The sequence below is a fragment of the Schistocerca cancellata genome, chromosome 3 (assembly GCF_023864275.1).
Source record: "Schistocerca cancellata isolate TAMUIC-IGC-003103 chromosome 3, iqSchCanc2.1, whole genome shotgun sequence".
In the NCBI taxonomy this organism is placed as follows: domain Eukaryota; kingdom Metazoa; phylum Arthropoda; class Insecta; order Orthoptera; family Acrididae; genus Schistocerca; species Schistocerca cancellata.
This window is the reverse complement of record NC_064628.1, coordinates 858,030,534-858,050,412: the sequence shown is the minus strand read 5'-3', so window position 1 is coordinate 858,050,412 and position 19,879 is coordinate 858,030,534. Positions and strand designations below refer to the sequence as shown.

Sequence of the window (19,879 nt, the reverse complement as noted above, 5' to 3'; positions counted from 1 at the left end):
GATTTTTCTAACATGATTTCTACTCATTGTATGTGAATTTTGATTTGCTGAATGTTCTGAACTACAGTACATGTGCACTTATGTCATTTGTCAATGAGATTTGTACTCATTATGTCTATTTGTTGTGAAAACTTTGAAGAATTTTTCAGTGCATGTGCACTTATGTCATGTGTTAATATGTTTTCTACTGAACTTCAGTGCCTGTGCACTTTTCTCATTTTTCAATATGATTTGTACTCGTTGCCTATACATTTGTGACTTCCTGATATGTTCACTACCTCAGTGAGTGTGCACCTTTGTCATTTATCGATATGATTTGTATATATTTTTTTGTGATTTGCTCTGTACTCATTGTATATATTTTTGTCATTGTCTGATATGTTGTGTACTCGGTGCATGTGCTCCATATTTACTTCATGTACTACATTTGTATATTCTCTGTAATTGTAAAGTTAATTAGTTAAGAAAAAATTTTTTGCTCATGGCAAGTCCAAATGACTCACCATCGCTGCCAAATTTTTGCTCCCCAGTGGAGGGTTATGAAACAAGTATGTGTTCAGTGTATTCCATACAGCGATGGCGAGCCATGAGAGAATCTCTGACCAGAGAGTTATTTATCGTGGCTAGTCTGCGCTTGACCGTGCGAGAGTTCAGTTGGACAGTAGTAGCGTATTGCGAGTCAGCAAGAGCAGTTGCGAGATGGCTCTCTGTCGGCAGCAGTAGTTGCGAGTGGACGGTTGTACTGAGTGGGCGTCGACATGGGTCGGCTGCGTGTTCTCCCTCCATCTCTGGTCACGGTTCTGGACGAGGTAAATTGTTGTCGAAGGTAATGAAGCAGCATTGCGCTCAGCTAATAACGTATATTGATTGTAATTAATTTCTTCAAGAATTCCCCCAATAATAAGTTTTTATAAAGTGGATCTTTTAATCAAAGTAATCATTTTAATTTAAAGAGTTTTTCCTATGCATTTCCTCCAAGAATCAGATATAAATATACGCCAGCATTGCACGGAGCCAAAAAATAAGAGCAAATATTGAGGGAGTTTACTGAGGTAACAATTTCGGTTTCTCTATTCAGGTTTAATCATTGCACAGGGCCGAGGGTCAGCGCAGCTGCCCTTATAAAATTTATCAGGTTCCTTTTAGCGTTAATTTTGTGGGGACTTAACATTTTTGTACATTTTATTATCGTTAATTTTTATTACTGTGGGGAGTTTACATTTGGACCATTATTATTCTTTAATTTTTCAACGAGGTTGCGCTTGGGTCATTTTATTATTCACTTTTGGGGGAAGTCAACATATGGCACATGCTTTCATTAGCATTGTCTTTACATATTTTTCTTGGGAGGTTACACTTGGTTCCATTTATATTTAACTATTTTCTTTCATATTTTTGTGGGGAGGTTACACTTAGCACGATGTCTATTCACATTTAAATATTTTCTTTTATTTTTGCGGGGAGGTTGCTTTATATATATATGTGTGTGTGTGTGTGTGTGTGTGTGTGTACGTGTGTTTTGTGTGTGTGTGTGTGTGTGTGTGTGTATGTGTTTTGTGTGTGTGTGTGTGTGTGTGTGTGTGTGTGTGTGTGCGTGTGTGTGTGTGAGAGAGAGAGAGTCATATTAAGAATAAAGACATTTGTCATCGGGCCAGTGAGACACTGCAACGAGTTACTGCAGAGCACACAGTTGTTTAATTTCTGTTTATTTTGATAAAACGACATCAAGTATAAAAAGAGTCGTTTGAGTAACTGAAGATCAAGTTGTGCTGAAGTTGAAACAAGCAGAATTAGGAGGTGATAAACACATGATTAGAATTGTTTTAAAATCTTGAGATTCACTGTAATGAAGCAAACACTCAAAATATCACCATCAGTGACTGGATGGTTCAGCATGTACTCGAAATTGGGGCATGTAAGTAAATAACGGGTGAAGCGCCAAAAAATGAAAATTTGAGTTGTAGGTGATATTCCGCTGTGATCGCCAAGGCCAATGACACACATTCTGACACAAGCACGAGAACAGCGGGAAACAATGCTTACAGCTGCCACAAAACGACATTCGTGTCTAACACGGTCGACGTTCGAATAATGAGTCTTGTGCCAAGCCTCTGGTAATGCCTTAGCGTACACTATTGTGAATTTCTGAGCGTTGCAACAATAGGGCAACGCTGAAGTAATTATTACAGAAATAGCACAGAATATTACAAAATGTAAAGGAAAATTCCACCAAAATGGAGGAAGAGAGATCAAGGTAGAACTCAAAGTGAAATAAAGAAACTACGCAGCGAAGGGAACGAATGTACTCTTCCTTCATTCAGGCACTGTTAAATGTACTACTTATTGGAGCTCTCAAATTACAACTTTTGCATTCGTGTTGGTGATAATCAAACCGGTAACATGTTTCTCTGGCATGTGGCCATACGTGGCAGGGATGGGAATGCAACTGCTTCCTGTGTGCACCAAACTTTTACATCGAAATTTACTTCTAAAAAGAAACTAATAACATGAACTGACTGCTGCTGTGGGGAGAACAAAAATAAGACGATGTTTCTGTGGCTTTACCTAACAGCAAAGGGTTAGCTTACGGAAATAGAACACTTTTATGTTCTGCGATCGTGATTTTGAGAAATGAAAGAGGCTAACGGTGCGTGAAGCTACGAAAGATTTAGTTCCCCTCTCACTGAACCTACGCGCACACCACAAACCTATGTTTACGACTTTACGTCAGCTGCCGAAAAATATAAAAGATCACCAGTGTGCATATTTCAATAGCACAGTGGATCAGACTGGCTACTGAACGCCTAAGGACTCTGTATTCATCAACTCTCAATGCAACTGAAGAGTTGAAGGACAATTACACCTTGAAGATGAATCTGAAGCCTTCCGATCATCAGAAGATGCAGCTGGAAACACTACCCTATGAACCTAGGTTTTCTGAAGGATAGAGAAGGGATTTTGCTAAAATGATTGCATTTGTTAGAGAGGAGAACATTCTGAACTGAGTGCTAATTGCTATGAGGGCACTTGTATCATTATTTAAGTTAAAGCCGTTGCATACAGAATATTTTATTATCTTCAAATTTTATATCATTTTGTTCTTACCGTAGAATAACAACACGTATATGAAAAGAAACGTGTACTGTTTTCATGTTGTACCGTGATCTCCAACTTTTATATTGCTTTTGTACAACTGCTATACATAACCACAACAATATGGTAATTGTCAGAACGCCTTCCAAAACTAATTTCAGCCACAAGCATTTCCATCTTGAGTGGGTTCTTTAATTCTAAAACGTGCGGAGATAGCATATACAAAAGTATATTTAAAAAACAAACAGTGAACATGTAGTAATCTTTTACAACGTTTTGTACCTACGCTATTGCTGCATATTTCAGAATTAAGGATGCCACTATAAATGGTGATATTTGTTGTCAAAACTAGTTTAGGAATAAATAAATAAATAATAAAAGTTTTTTGCATCAAGGCAGAGCCAAATTTCCCATATTGTTGTTTTTGAATGGAAAGACGGACCGATGGAAGAGCTGCAAAATTAAATTGTTGCTATAAACATTTTGCTAATTATCTCTAAACCAGATTTTTGGCGCTTGAACTAGTATTTAGTTACAAGCCACAGTTGCTTTCACGGGTTCAATATAATTTTCAGTAGAATCTGAGCACATTGTTACGGAGTACCTGAAAGACGATGTACGGAACAAGAGACATGCAAACACCAGCAACCGTGCACTCTACGCTGGCGGTGATCTGTCGCAGACACGTGGGGTGCACCTCGATGCTCTGAAGGTTGATGACAGCTGCACCAGCCGACGACCAGAACTGCATGGCCATCACTACCACTGCCATGGCGACACTCGGAACACCAACTGCAAAGTCAAAACACATGGGCTGTATGGCTGAAACAGATTTGTTAGAAACATATTTGTAACCACACAAGAGTAAAGGAAATCGAAATGATTTTTCCAGTGCCTTCTAATGAACTGTCCTGTTAAGGTACAAATGATAAAAGTCTTTTGGATTTCACGTTGTCAGGAACTAAGCATTACCACAATCATTAGGGTGGTGCTGTACCATCAGCCCTGTTGCCGTTGTGAATAAGCCTGTTGAATGCTGAAAGCGACGGAATCGGTGAAAGTTACAGAATTACGTTTTCTGCATATTCTGAAGCCCACCTACTTAGTTGAATGTGTGTGAAATCTTATGGGACGTAACTGCTAAGGTCAGCAGTTCCTAAGCTTATACACTACTTAAGCTAAATTATCCTAAGGACAAACACACACACCCATGCCCGAGGGAGGACTCGACCTCCGCCGGGACCAGCCGCACAGTCCATGCTACGTAGTTGAATGATATACGTGACTACCTTCAATGCGGCGTCTAGAGTCTGCCAATTATGCTATGAAGACGGTTCCGAGGCGTCTCCCGTGACCTCAAATAAAAGTCTCCTGCAGTCCTCGACTTATCGTGGAACATTTCGAAATTTATCCGCAAGTATCTCGTCACCTAGGCAAAGGTCCCCAGTTCAAGTCTCGGTCCGGCACACAGTTTTAATCTGCCAGCAAGTTTCATATCAGCGCACACTCCGCTGCAGAGAGAAAATCTCATTCTGGATCACGAAATTCATTTTCTGTGCCCGTATAAAAATTTCAGGTCCCTTTCCACTCTTCTTACAAGACCAGTCCTTCTGTTAATATCGTCACGATTGGCTCAGTTCATGATTTCTGCGTGCCACTCCCTGACAGTCTGCCAAGAGCATCTGTCCCTTCCTTTTCTCCTCTCATTTCTCAATCTTCCTTTTCGCTTTCATCTCCAACGAGCTGTTGGAGCGTCTCACATTGCGTCTACTAGAAAACTAGAATTCCTTATCAGGGTATCCGGTAGCGGCGGAAGAACTTTGTTGACGCCACTTCGTTACTCTCTGCATGTCACATTATGCCGTTTACCTGTAAGTGCACGCAAACAGATTTATGCATGACTAAGGGGAACTCAGTCTATGACTAGCTGGCATAACGAACTAGATCCGGAGATCTTCCTGTGATTCCACTTTGGCCAGTAGGGCAATGCTAATGCTAATATAAGCTACCCCTTCGCAGGATGTATGATTCTTGCCCAAGCTTTACAATTTACACAATTGTGTTACCTCTTCCATTGAAACAAAACTGTAGCGTTTTTTGCTTCAGTTGGTTGTAAATCACTGTAGCACTCATCATTCACAAGAGATGGCAGGTAGCCTGAAAAACGTGCAAACCAACAGTGTAACAATGGCTAAACAAGTCTTTGTGAGATGACACTAGGGGATGTCATCGACAGTTACTGTTTTATGTATCACAAGAAACAGCCAATACAAAATTTGTACAGAAGTGGCCGAAACGACATGGTTATAGTGGGAAAAACGATTTTATCCTGTAACAGGAACTTTTATGACAGTTAGTACCTCTCAGCATACACGGCCTGACAAAAAATGAAGCAACAAGGGGACATGTTTAGATGTGAATACAACTTTGTACACATGCTCACCATTGGTCTGTATGCAAATGGTTAGTGTTGCAATTTTCTGTGACTGGTAGAATTGACATTGTTCTGCATTAGTATTGTTTAAGTTTAGTGTTGTTATCAGGTGTGCTGTGCTATATGAGGGGACTCAAGTACGTCAGATGTTGAGTGACCATTGTGAATAACATCGAGACGCTGCATATTTGTATGAGACTGCGTTATCACATGAGAGACCTCACTGTCGGCCTCCATTTGACCAGCTCGTCGAATTGTGCTGTATCAAGATTTGTGGGACATCCGCCTTTCAAGTTCAGGCCGACCGACCGAATCTGCCCTGTGAAAAGGAGGGTGACCATATTCCGCACCAAGTACATCGTAACTCCTTCGCATCTGCGATTGCCATCCAACAAGTGATAGACTTCATGCAACATTCTGCGTCATTCTACACCATTCGTCAGAGCATAGCAGTAGGTGGTCTAGGGAATTATGATCCCATCACAACACACCCAGCTGCATTAGTAGTAGCGTCATGATTGGGAAACATGTATTGCTGACGAATATTCTCGCCTTTTTTACAGTAGTGATTCGTGGTACTGCACTGCCTTCAATAACCGTCGACGACGGGTTTGAAGCGACTTGGGAGGAGGTTCCATTCTTTCCATGTTTCGGAAAGGCACAACTGTGTTGCTCCTGGCGTCATAGTCTGGGGAACCTTTCGGTATAACCTCAGGTCACGACTGGCAGAGATTGATGGAGCACTGGCATATGCCCTGTAAACCCAAATGTTACCTCTCATCTGACAGTATAATGATGCTTTTTTTCAACAGTACAATGCTCTTACACATGCGGCACATGTCTATATGAACTCTCCGAATGATGCTGAGGTGCTCCTGTGACCAGCTAGATCGTCAGATCTGTCCCACATGTAACATGTGTGGCAGCAGCTCGATCATAAATTCGATTCCGGTGGCAATATCCGGGATATCAAGGACAAGATAACAACACTGGTGGGCCAGCTAGCCACAGGAGAGGATACAACGGATTTATAAAACCCTTCCCAAAAAAATCACTGCATGCACCCTGGAGAGAAGAGGTACAACATCATACCGATAAGTGGGTTCATATGGCCAACTTCTTTGTAAATTTGACTGGGTTCTGTAATTGCTGAAACAACATCACATACCCTCTCAACCCAATAATTTTCATTAAGTTTCCTCCTCCACTTCTGAGTGCTTCACTTTGTTTGTCGTGCAGTGGAGATCCACTGTTGCCAAATGGTCTGACTCGATTGACACAGTAATTTTAGTCGCAATACAGATGTTTGAAATCTCCAATCCACAGCAGGTGGAGGAGGGCGCCAGCAGGCAAGTGTGAGAGGTGTGTGAGCGCTCTCACGGGCTGTGTTGTTTACCTGTGAGCAGTACGACACAGAGTGCACCCAGGAGGCCGACCAGCGCCAGACACGCGACGCTGGACCACCGTCGCCCGAAGTGGGTCCCGCAGTAGTGCTGCAGCAGCACAGATGCCGCCTGCGCCACGGCCTGAGCAGACACCGTCACCAGCGGGTTCACGTTGATGATGCCCACGCTCAGCACCAGCGCTAACATCGTCATCCAGCACAGGGACCTGGCAACATATGGGACGCTTCTGTATCCTCTCAGAAAGGACGTACTTTAGAACAGACACAAACTCAGCTTGTACACCAAAGTCAGCAATTAGCAGCAGCAGCATTTAAACCAGACTGATCCGATCGTCATTATCAAACATCTGGGCCCATCTGTGACGCAGCTGTATTTACCGCTGTAGGCTCACGAATCCCTGCCCACACCTGGGCTCCCGGAAGCTTGGACAACTCCACACTTTGCCACCATCTTCGGAGCACAACACGATGGACCAGCCACCCATCTCCCTCCCATCGTCCTGAGGTGTCAATGGAGGACCTCTTCAGTTCAGGTCACTGCAACACATTGCAGTCAGATGTTTCACACAGCTACCACCGCTGGGCTGTCCATACTTCCGTCATGGAGTAAGAACCTCCTGTCAACACAGCACCAGTGGCAGCAGGGTGCATATTCAGCAGCTGGAGACTCTGTGATGTGGTAATCACGTCGCCTGCCATTGTCCCGGCGGAGGTTCGAGCCTCGCTCGGGCATGGGTGGGTGTTGGTTCAAATGGCTCTGAGCACTATGGGACTCAACTGCTGTGGTCATAAGTCCCCTAGAACTTAGAACTACTTAAACCTAACTAACCTAAGGACAGCACACAACACCCAGCCATCACGAGGCAGAGAAAATCCCTGACCCCGCCGGGAATCGAACCCGGGAACCCGGGCGTGGGAAGCGAGAACGCTACCGCACGACCACGAGATGCGGGCCATGGGTGGGTGTGTTTGTCCTTAGGATAATTTAGGTTAAGTAGTCTGTAAGCTTAGGGACTGATGACCTTAGCAGTTAAGTCTCATAGGATTTCACACACATTTGAACATTTTTAAACAAAGCCCAATAATTATGTTCACACGTTCACCTCTTTCGTCGAGCGGCCTTCTCTGTACAGTCTAGTGCACACAGAATGACGTGTTGCATAGTCATACAGCTCGCTTTACTTCCGCCAAGTGGTCGGCCGAACGTTTATATGACTGTCATTTCCAGATTTTGCCTCTACGTTGGGTAAGGCAACTTGATCTCTTGAATCGCGGTCACAGGAAGATGGACTTGTGATGTAGCTTCGCACTCTGGAAACATAATCCACCATTGTGTATAGGAGAGGAAGTTACAATGAAGGACACCTTTAAAACGTGGCACCTCCAGGTACTGTGGCCCATGATTGGTTGGATAGTTCTTATGATACACTTCAGTTGAGGAAAAATTGCAGCTTTTCGATGTAGCTTTGACAACGTGTACCAGTAGACACGAAAGCTGTAGATTTCATTTTCTTGTGATTATGAAAACATGTGAGTTTTACAGCAGCTCGTGCTCACCTGGCCATGGCGAGCAGGAGGGTGTTCTTGAAGAGGTTCCAGCTGGAGAAGATGCCCAGGTAGCCGACGCGGTCCCGCTTGGCCTTGGCCACGCGGTGCAGCACCTGCAGGGTGAACGGCGGCAGGCTGGAGCCGTTGGTGGCGGCGACCCGCCGCAGCACGCTCAGCGCCTCCTCCTCGCGCCCCCTGCACGTCAGCCAGCGCGGCGACTCGGGGAACCACCTGCAGGAAACCACCTGTCTCGCAATCTTTACGTTATAAACAGAGCAGGAAGACTCGTAGGATTGAAGTTCACGTTTTGCCGGAATCTTTTTCATTCGAGAAGGAGTACTTTGTTAGTTGAAAAAGTTAGAGTTGGTGTTATCCTGAGACTTTTCTGCAGTGTACTGTGTTGTCCAATCCCATACAAAGAAAGAATATTTTAGTATGTATAATTATGTTCCAGTATAAACTCCTGTCTGGCGAGAGATTGGGGTTGCACCCCTCTACCATCCTCCACACCTACAAATCCTTAATCCGTCCCATCCTCTGTTATGCCAGATCCGCCTGGATATCCACCTTCCCCCCCCCCCCCCTCAAATTCTATAAGTCCCTCCAGATCCTTGAGCGCCAAGCACTCCGGTGTATACTCCTCCCGTCCCCCACGCGGATGCCGGCCGGTGTGGCCGTGCGGTTCTAGGCCCTTCAGTCTGGAACTGCGTGACCGCTACGGTCGCAGGTTCGAATCCTGCCTCGGGCATGGATGTGTGTGCTGTCCTTAGTTAGGTTTAAGTAGTTCGAAGTTGTAGGGGACTGATGACCTCAGATGTTAAGTCCCATAATGCTCAGAGCTATTTGAACCCATGCGGATCCTCTACAACCTCATTCCTTTCCCCCATCTGCTCCTATTCCTCGAACATATCCGCATACTCTACACCTCCCGCCGCCTCGATCCCCCTCACCCCCTGGTTGCTTCCCTCCTCTCCAATCCCCACCCTGTGCCACGTCTTTACTGTTGTGTCCCCCTACCCTCCATCTCTACACCATTCATCTCCTTTCCCATGGTGGCTTTCATCAAATCACCCTCCCAGATAATGCCCTCTCTCCCTCCATATAACCCTCCTATCAACTCTGATTCCCACCCCCCCCCTCCTTTCCTCTGTCCTGTCCCCGGGCTCCCCCCCTTCCGTCCTGCTTTCTCCCCACCTCCCCTCTTCCCCCTCCCAGGTCCTTTTGTATACCTCTCCTCTGCCCTTCTCCACTCCCTTTCACGTCTGCCCAGGACCCACCCCCCTCTTATGGGTCCTTGTCCTCCTTCGGCTCCTTTTCCCCCTCCCCCCACTTCGTTCTTTCCTCTCCTTCCCCACCTTTCCTTTATCATCATCTGTCCAGGTACCCCCAACTGCCCCCGGCTCTGGTATACCATATTTGTGCCAATTTTTTAGAGCAGTGTTCAAGTGAATGGTCAGTGTTGTTCGTCTTTCCAAAGTTTTGCAAAATTAAACCATGCTGTCACGTGGTGTGAATTTTATACCTCTTGTGAACAGAAACCAGACTGTCGCCGTGTTTTTTTAATTGTCTGTCTATTCTTTTACCTGTCTGCTTCATATATATTTTATCAGCATCATCAACCCTTTGTTCTATGTTTTAAGTTCCACGATTTTCCGCCATTTTACCATTTAAAGCATCGATGTTATTGCCTGTTTTCATTATTTATTATCTTCCTCTTTTTAAAACAAATTCTGTAGGCTGAAGAGCGGCGTACTAAGCTGGTGCCTGCCCGCCCCCTTCGCGAGGAATCGAAACTCAATAAAGAAAAAAAATAGTTCTAGTATACTTAATTTCGATTACAATGATAGTAATCAAGAGCATGTTTCACAGTTAACTGACAAGGTGATAAATTTAACAGGCAAACTTATACATTAATATCAGTTTTCCTCAGCCATCTGGACCCATCGATGTGTTGCCAGATAAGGAACCATCGGTTTGATGGGCGAATCACATGACGGTGTAACTTAGTAAGGTCTGGAACCAATGGGTTCAAATTTCAGCGGCAAAAATCCCGTCGTGTGTGTGAAAGCTCTATTCCGGTGGTCATGGTCCTGGTGCCATGACAGGTTACCGAACTGTAACGCCTGGAAATATAGCCACCCTGTCGGCCAACTCTGCAGGAGCTGTCATCTTCCCCATCCTCAGTAATGTTGGCTATAGGCACCATGTTCTCGCAGAGTACACACACAGTTCTGTGCTATTTCTGTGTTCATAAAACCATGGAGAGACGCCCTCCAGCCCTAGCCCCCCTCCCACTCTGCTGCAGACCTTTGAAGGTACTTCTTTAAGTGGTTCAAATGACTCAGACCACTATGGGACTGAACATCTGAGGTCATCAGTTCCCTAGAACTTAGAACTACTTAAACCGAACTAACCTATGGACACCACACATATCCGTGCCCGAGGCAGAATTCGAACCTGCGACCAGAGCGGTCTACATCTACATCTACATCCACACTCCGCAAGCCACCTGACGGTGTGTGGCGGAGGGTACTTCGAATACCTCTATCGGTTCTCCCTTCTATTCCAGTTTCGTATTGTTCGTAGAAAGAAGGATTGTCGGTATGCCTCTGTGTGGGCTCTAATCTCTCTGATTTTATCCTCATGGTCCCTTCACAGATATACGTAGGACGGATCAATATACTGCTTGACTCCTCGGTGAAGGTATGTTCTCGAAACTTCAACAAAAGCCCCTACCGAGCTATTGAGCGTCTCTCCTGCAGAGTCTTCCACTGGAATTTATCTATCATCTCCGTAACGCTTTCGCGATTACTAAATGATCCTGTAACGAAGTGCGCTGCTCTCCGTTGGATCTTCTCTATCTCTTCTATCAACCCTATCTGGTACGGATCCCACACTGCTGGGCAGTATTCAAGCAGTGGGAGAACAAGCGTACTGTAACTTACTTCCTTTGTTTTCGGATTGCATTTCCTTAGGATTCTTCCAATGAATCTCAGTCGGGCATCTGCCTTATCGACGATCAACTTTATATGATCGTTCCATTTTAAATCACTCCTAATGCGTACTCCCAGATAATTTATGGAATAAGGGATGTTTCTTTCTATGTATTCGCAGCACATTACACTTGTCTACATTGAGATTTAATTGCCTTTCCCTGCACCATGCGTCAATTCGCTGCAGATCCTCCTGCATTTCTGTACAATTTTTTATTGTTACAACCTCTCGATATACCACAGCATCATCCGCAAAAAGTCTCAGTGAACTCCCGATGTCATCCACAAAGTCATTTACGTATATTGTGAATAGCAACGGTCCCACGACACTCCCCTGCGACACACCCGAAATCACTCTTACTTCGGAACACTTCTCTCCTTTGAGAATGACATGCTGCGTTCTGTTATCTAGGAACTCTTCAATCACACAATTGGTCTGATAGTCCATATGCTCTTACTTTGTTCATTAAACGACTGTGGAGAACTGTATCGAACGCCTTGCGGAAGTCAAGAAAAATGGCATCTACCTGGGAACCTGTGTCTATGGCCCTCTGAGTCTCGTGGACGAATAGCGCGACCTGGGTTTCACACGATCGTCTTTTTCGAAACCCGTGCTGATTCCTACAGAGTAGATTTCTAGTCTCCAGAAAAGTCGTTATACTCGAACATAATACGTGTTCCAAAATTCTACAACTGATCGACGTTAGAGATATAGGTCTATAGTTCTGCACATCTGTTCGACGTCCCTTCTTGAAAACGGGGATGACCTGTGCTCTTTTCCAATCCTTTGGAACGCTACGCTCTTCTAGAGCGGTCGCGCGGTTCCAGACTGAAGCGCGGTGCTTCTTCCGTAAACATGGAATGTGTCTTGCTTGAACTTGGATCAATAGCTGTGAGACTGTATTGCGATACTCGGCTTCATTCCAGGATTCTTCACTGCTTTCGCTGCGAGATGCCAGTGTCACGTGTCCTCCATTACTGACATAATCATCTGTGGTCATCAGTCCCCTAGAACTTAGAACTACTTAAACCTAACTAACCTAAGGGCATCACACACATCCATGCCCGAGGCAGGATTCGAACGTGCGACCGTAGCGGTCACGAGGTTCCAGACTGAAGCGCCTAGAACCGCACGTCCACACCGGCCGGCTGGTGCTTTAGAGCGCATGCTACATGTTGATCTCTGTTGTTCGCTCGACGATTTCGCATTGCCAACCGAGCCGTTTCACGGGCTGCCTCACTTTGCTCTTGTGATTGATAAGCACGAAGTCGAGTCATACTAACGCGGCGCTCTTCACGGGCAATTTGTTGTTCTTCTTCAGTCCTTCTTGCATTACGGCTTTGTCGTGGCATTGCTAATGGTGATTCAAATAAAATACAAATTATTTCTTTAAATTTTTAATTGATGATCTATACTGATACTTAACCATAGACGTTTAGCTGTCATTTCCGTTTTGTTATTCCATGTCAGGTGTGTTTTTGTTATACCACATTTTATGGTGACGTTTAGCTGGCATTTGCGTTTTGTTATTCCATGAAAGATGCGTTTTTGTTATACCACGTTTTATAGCGGTCGAACGGGATAAAAAGTATCCTATGTCCGTCTACCGGTTTTAAGATACCTCTCCACCAATTTTCAGCCAAATCGGTCCAGCCGCTCTTGAGTTATAAATAGTATAACTAACACGACTTTCTTTTATATATATAGACAACGTCTATTTGGGGATTGTGATAGTGAAGCCGAATGGTGAACTTGAGTTTACTGGGAGAATTTTAAGAAAGTGTAGCTCATTTGTAAAAGAGTTCGCATGTAGAATAATAGTCAATCTCTTATTCAGTACAGCTGGAATGTTTGGATTCCGCACGAGGTTGGATTAAAGAAAGACACTGAACTAGTTCAGAGGCAGGTTGCTAGATTTCTTATCGGTAGCTTCAAACACCACACAGGTATTATGGACATGCTTCAGGATCGCAAGTGGAAATCTCTGGAGGGATGGCGACGATCTTTTCAAGGAACACTACTGAGAAAATTTAGAGACCTAGCAATTGAAGCTGACTGCAGAACGATTGTGCTGTCGCTAACATACATCTCACGTTAGAAGCACGGAGGTAAGATATGAGAAATTGGTGCTCATATGGAGACATATAGGGTCATTTTTCCTTCGCTCTGTTTGCCAGTGGAACAGGAAAGGCAATGACTATTAGTGCAATAGGGTACCAACTGCCGCGCACCGTATGATGGTTTGTGGAGTCTGTACAATATGTAGATGTAGTAGATGTAATCCAAATTGGTGTCCTTCATTGGCGTCTGCTCAGTATCTTGTTGATTTCTTAGGCGGTGATATAGCTGGTGTCTGTGTGTGTGTCCCGATCAGTCGGGTGCAGGCAGATTGGTGTGTTGATCGGAGTCCTCAAACACAGGGTCAAGTCCAGCCACAGAATGGGACGGACCTGAAGGCTGCTTAATTTCAGGCCTAATTTAAAATGAACAACTTTTTGTCTCGTTTAAATGAAGGCTAGACCCAAATTATAGTGTTGTAAACAATGATTGCCCTATATCGTAATGTATAAGAACTTTAATGTTCAGCGCTTAATCTCATACCTCTGACGTCTCACCAGAGAATCCCGTTTCAGGTGCGTGAGCAGAGTTATTCCGCCTGTAAATGGCTTATCCACCTAGTTTATTGATTTCCACTCTTGTAAAAATGTCATTCTTTTTTAATCACGTACACCGCTCAGACACAACATAATGACCACCTACCTAGTAGCTGGTATGTCCACCTTTGGCACGGATAACAGTAGCGACTCAGCGTGATTTGGAAGCAAAGACGACTTGGTCGGTCACTGGTGTGAGTTGACACCGCATCTACACACACAGGCCACCTAATTCTCTTAACTCCGTGGAGGTGCGCGATGACCTCTGATGACACATTCAATCACATCCCATATGTGTTTGATCGGGTTTGGATCTGACGAGTTGGGGGGCCAGCACACCAATTGCAACTCGCCACTGTGTACCTCGAACCACCCCATCACACTCCTGAGCTCGTGACACGGTCCATTCCCTTGTTGAAAAATGTCACTGCCATCCGTAAATATGTTCGTCATGAAGGGATGTAGGTGGTCTGCAATCAGTATGTGATACTCCCTTGTCCGCCATGGTGCCTTGCACGAGCTCCACTGGACCCATGGATGCCCACGTGAACGTTCCCCAGAGCATTATGGAGTCACTGCCAGCTTGTCTCTGCCCAGCAGTACAGGTGTCAAGGAGCTGTTCCCCTGGAAGACTACAGATTCGCGCCCTCCCGTCGGCATGATGAAGATGTGGTTTCATCAGACCATCCAATGCCCTGCCACTGCGCCAACGTTCACTGCCAATGGTTGCGTGCCAATTTCAATAGTAGTTCCCAATGTTGTGGTGTTTACATTGGCATATGCATGGGCCATTGGCCGCGAAGGCCTATCGTTATATGTGTTCAGACACTCTTGTACCCTGCCCAGGAGTTAAAACCTGATGTTAGTTCCGCTACAGATCGCCGCCTTCCCTGTTTTTCAAGTCTGCCCAGCCTGTGACATCCAACGTCGATAATGAGGGACGGCCGCCCAACCTCACGATGTCTGGTTGGCTTCACCACTTGTCGAAGACACTCATCGCAGTACTCCTTGAACATCTGACAAGTCGTGCAGTTTCCGAAATGCTCGTGCCGAGTCTCTGGGACATCACATTCTGCCTTCGGTCAAACTCAGATGTATTGCGCTCCTTCCCCATTCTACACGTGGACAGAACGCAGATTGATACTATGTGCACCGTGTTTGTGTCTGACTAACAGTCATTCCTCCTCAGGCGATGCTCCTATCGCCTGGACGTGTTTATATCAATAGTAGGTCGGTAGTCATAATGTTCTGACCGATCAGTGTGTATTTGTCATGCTGTTGAGGGCTATAACTCGACTTGTAAATAAGAAATAGTGTGTTTCATTCTCCATTTTCGTTTGTAAGTGGCTGCAGCACATAGGAAAGACGAGTTTATAGAATAACAAGCAATTACCATAATTTTCATCATAGGTTTCATCAACCCCATATATAATTTTTTGTGGATTTAAAGAACCTGCTCTTTCCACGGTTTCTCACCCACTGCACAAGACTTCCCCCAGGATGCCAGATGCACATCTCCCTTTCTCATAGATTGCCCGGCGCGCCAAATGGCATCGTGGTTTGAGGCGCCATGTCACGGACTGCGCAGTCCCTCCCGCCAGAGGTTCAAGTCCTCCCTCTGGCATGGGTGTCTGTGTTGTTCTTAGCATAAGTTAGTTTAAGTTAGTTTAAGTAGTGTGAAACCCTAAGGCCCCACGACCTTAGCAGCTTGGTCCCTTAGGAATTCACACACACACACATAGATTGCCCCTGCAGAATTTACGTGTGGGTTATAGTTCATTTTTAAACTGGGAAGACTTTTCAGTTTCCCTGACAGTTTCAATGTGCGGTAACGCACAAGTGTGCTTCTCGCATTTAAAATTCTCTGCTCCTCCTACCATTTTAACTTATGTCACATGGGCTGCGACGGCAGAGCCATTACAAACAGTTTCACAACATGGTAGGCATTTCAATTGGCAGTACGAAATTCAAATGTCTCTGAGCATTATGGAACTTAACATCTGAGACCATCAGTCCCCTAGAACTTAAAACTACTTAAACCTAACTAACCTAAGGACTTCACACATATCCATGCCCGAGGCAGGATTTGAACCTGCGACCGTAGCGGTCGCGCGGTTCCAGACTGAAGCGCCTTGAACCGTCGGCCACACCGACCGGCAATTGGCAGTACGCATTGTACAGTGCGACCAGGTGGCTTTGCTAGGGGCAGTGTCAGGATAACTCTGGCGTTGGTCCAACCCAGGCTGACAAGGCACTCAAGATCCATGGTATATGCAGCTTACGGCCTGGTGGTGAACTTTGCAAGTATGGTAGAGGGCCCTCCCCGGTGTTGTATTCGCTCAAATAACAAAGGTGCAAGTGAATAAATATCCCACTGGACATTACGATGGGCGTTTGAAAAGTGCGCGCAAAAATAAAAACTACTTCGTGTTTGGGGTAAACCTTTTTTATTTTTCAACATAGTCTACTTTTAGACTTATACACTTCGTCCAACGCTGTTCTAATTTGTTGATCCCTTCCGAATAATAGGAATCGTCCAAGTCTGCAAAATAGCTATTAGTTGCTGCAATCACCTCCTCGTTTGAATAAAATCTTGGTCCCGCCAGCCAGTTCTTCAAATTGGGGAACAGATAGTAGTCCGAGGGAGAATAGGGGGATGTGAAACGAGTTGGAATCCGATTTCCATTAATTTTGCGACCACAACTGCTGAGGTGTGTGCTGGTGCACTGTGCTGATGGAAAAGGACTGTTTTGCGGTCCAATCGCCAGCGCTATTCTTGCAGCTCGGTTTCCAAACGGTCCAATAACGATGAATAATATGCACCTGTAATTCTTGTACCCTTTTCCAGATAGTCGATGAGGATTAACCCTACGTGCCGGTGGTGCCATCTCTCGGACTTTGCACGAACTTTTCAAACGCCCCTTGCATAATGACAAGTATTTGACAACAATATGTGAGACATTCCGTTTTAAAGGTAGAACAAGTCCGCTCTTGAGATTCAAACGAAGGTTGACAATTATTGGAACTGCAATTTTGGAGGAGTGGGGGAGGAATTGTTTAAGCATAGCACAAGCGTATCATGTGCAAGAGTGAACAGTACCATCATCAGAGTGGGGAAAACCGATGATTTATCGAATGTCCGGCCATTTTCAGATTAGATTAAGGAATCCTACAACCATCAGGTCGTCCTCATTTCCATATGTCCACCATCTTAGATGTAAGTGACATGGCGTCTATGTAGACTGTCCTCATGTCTCCAGGTCACTATCTGGGGTCGCCGTCTTGGCTTGTAATATCGTACCTACTGTCCTCGTATCCGCAGACCGTCATCTTGGATCACAATCTTGTATTCTCAGGCCATAGAGACTGCTCTTGTATCCTCAGTTCGTCAACTTACATTGCTTTCTTGGATTCTGACGTCATACAGACGTTTTGGTTTAGAATGTTACGATATTGCGGCAAGGGGCTTTAAATTTCTATGAGCACTGTAAGCATGTACCTCCAAACAAACATAATATTTACCATGTAACTTTGATTTACCATGGACTCTACCTCCGAAAGTGACATATAAAATTCAAAATCCATCCCAACATATACATTTTGAACACATGTTAAAAACTCTTTCGATAACATAGTGTATACTTTTCACACAGGGAGAAACAACACTTGTACAAGAAAACCCGAAGGCACCCAATATGAGATGCCAGCCCAGAATCCATAAGATCGCCATTCCCATGAGGTGAATTGTATATGATTGTGTACTTCCTACAAACCTACTAACAGCGCAGATGCAATCTCTGTTCATTCAGTATTATACATCTGAAAATTGTAGGACAAGAAAAATTGCTATTTAGCCAAAAACACAACAGATAATAAAGAAATCATGTACAACAATGTTGCTTTGCTTCGATTTAGGAAAACTGTACATTATCATTACATTAACATCTCTGTTAACAAGGTCATTAAACTAAATGAAGGAAACCTGATGAAACACAAGCAGCTTCCTCAGGAACATGTGGATGAAACAATAACATTGTTACAATTAATAATACAACAAAACTGTTTTCAATTCAATTAGGAGTACTCCGGTCAAAGATGTTTATCTATGGGTTTATCTATTTCCGGGACACTAGCCAACATCTTCATGAATCATACCGAAAAACAAGTATTTGAAATTCTGTTAACAAAGAGAGGTTACAATGTCATCTACTGATACAACTAGATGGATGACATAATATACACTGAAGAGCCTAAGAAACTGGTACACTTGCCTAATATAGTGTAGGGCCACTGCGAACACGCAGAAGTGCCAAAACACAGCGTGGCATGGACTCAATTAATGTCTGGATTACTGCTGAAGAGAAATGACACCATGGGAGTAGGGCTATCCATAAATCCGTAAGAGTACGACAGGGTGGAGATCTCTTCTGAACAGCACGTTGCAATGCATCCCAAATATGATCAATAATGTTCATGTCTAGGGAATTAGGTGGCCAGCGAAAGTGTTTGAACTCAAAAAAGTGTTTCTGGAGCTACTCTGAGGCAATTCTGGACGTGTGGGGTGTCACCTTGTCTTGTTGGAATTGCCTAGTCCGTCGGAATGCGGAATGCACTATGGACATGAGTGGATGCAGGTGATCAGACAGGATGCTAACATGCGTGTCACCTGTCAGAGTCGTATCGCTCCAACTGCACACGTCCCACACCATTAAATGGACTCTGTCAGCTTGAACAGTCCCCTGCTGGCATGCAGGTACCATGGATTTATGATGTTGTCTCCATACCCATACACGTCCATCCGCTTGATACAATTAGAAACGAGACTCGTCCGACCAGGCAACAAGTTTGCAGTCAACAGCAGTCCAATGTCGGTGTTCACTGGCCCAGGCGAGACGTAGAGCTTTGTGTTGTGCAGTCATCAAGAGTACAGGAGTGGGACTTCAGCTCAGAAAGCCCATACCGATTATGTTTCTTTGAATGATTCGGACGCTGACACTTACTGATGACCTAGCATTGAAATCTGTAGCAATTTGCGGAAGGGTTGCACTTCTTTCACGTTGAACGATTCTCTTCAGTCGGCGTTGCCCCCTCTCTTGCAGGATCTTTTTCCTGCCGCAGTGACGTCGGAGATTTGATGTTTTACTGGATTCCGATATTCACAATACACTCGTGGAATGACCGTACGGGAAAATCCCCACTACATCGGTATCTCGCAGATACTGTGTCCCATCGCTCGTGCACCGACTATAACACCACGTTCAAAGTCACATAAATCTTGATAACCTGCCATTACAACAGCAGTAACCAATCTAACAATTGCGCCACTTCTTCTTCTTTTTCATTGTATTTAAATTCCCCATTGGTGTGGGCTGGCAGCAGCACATGAGCTGCTCTTCAGCCGAAAGACGTAGAACATACAATAGAAGAATTTAAAAATAACATAAGGGAGGAAATATGGTGGACATAGATATAAAAAAGGGGGAACATTATGGAAGACAATGGACAAAAAGGAGCGACTGTAAAATGGAGATAAAAACCGTAAAAAAGTAGCACACACAAAAAACCATACACTGGGACACGTAAAAGAACACAAGGCGAAGTACGTCCGGCGCATAAAAGTATTGACGGTCAATGTACAGTGGAACAGCACCAAACACTACACTGACATAGCACACTGATGTTGTTGTTGTTGTTATTGTTGTTGTTGTGGTCTTCAGTCCTGAGACTGGTTTGATGCAGCTCTCCATGCTA

At 44.6% G+C, this 19,879-nt stretch overlaps 1 protein-coding gene across 1 annotated transcript in view; it reads right to left on the bottom strand.

The window, feature by feature from the left end:
* LOC126176614 (solute carrier family 22 member 7-like) overlaps window positions 1-19,879 on the bottom strand; it is a 234,329-nt gene that overhangs the window by 33,689 nt on the left and 180,761 nt on the right. Inside the window, exons 6-8 of the mRNA XM_049923774.1 lie at window positions 8,490-8,711; window positions 6,924-7,138; window positions 3,698-3,885 (exon numbers count right to left, since the gene is read on the bottom strand). Of these exons, the coding sequence (XP_049779731.1) occupies window positions 3,698-3,885; window positions 6,924-7,138; window positions 8,490-8,711 (625 nt within the window). The remainder of the gene's footprint in view (window positions 1-3,697; window positions 3,886-6,923; window positions 7,139-8,489; window positions 8,712-19,879) is intronic.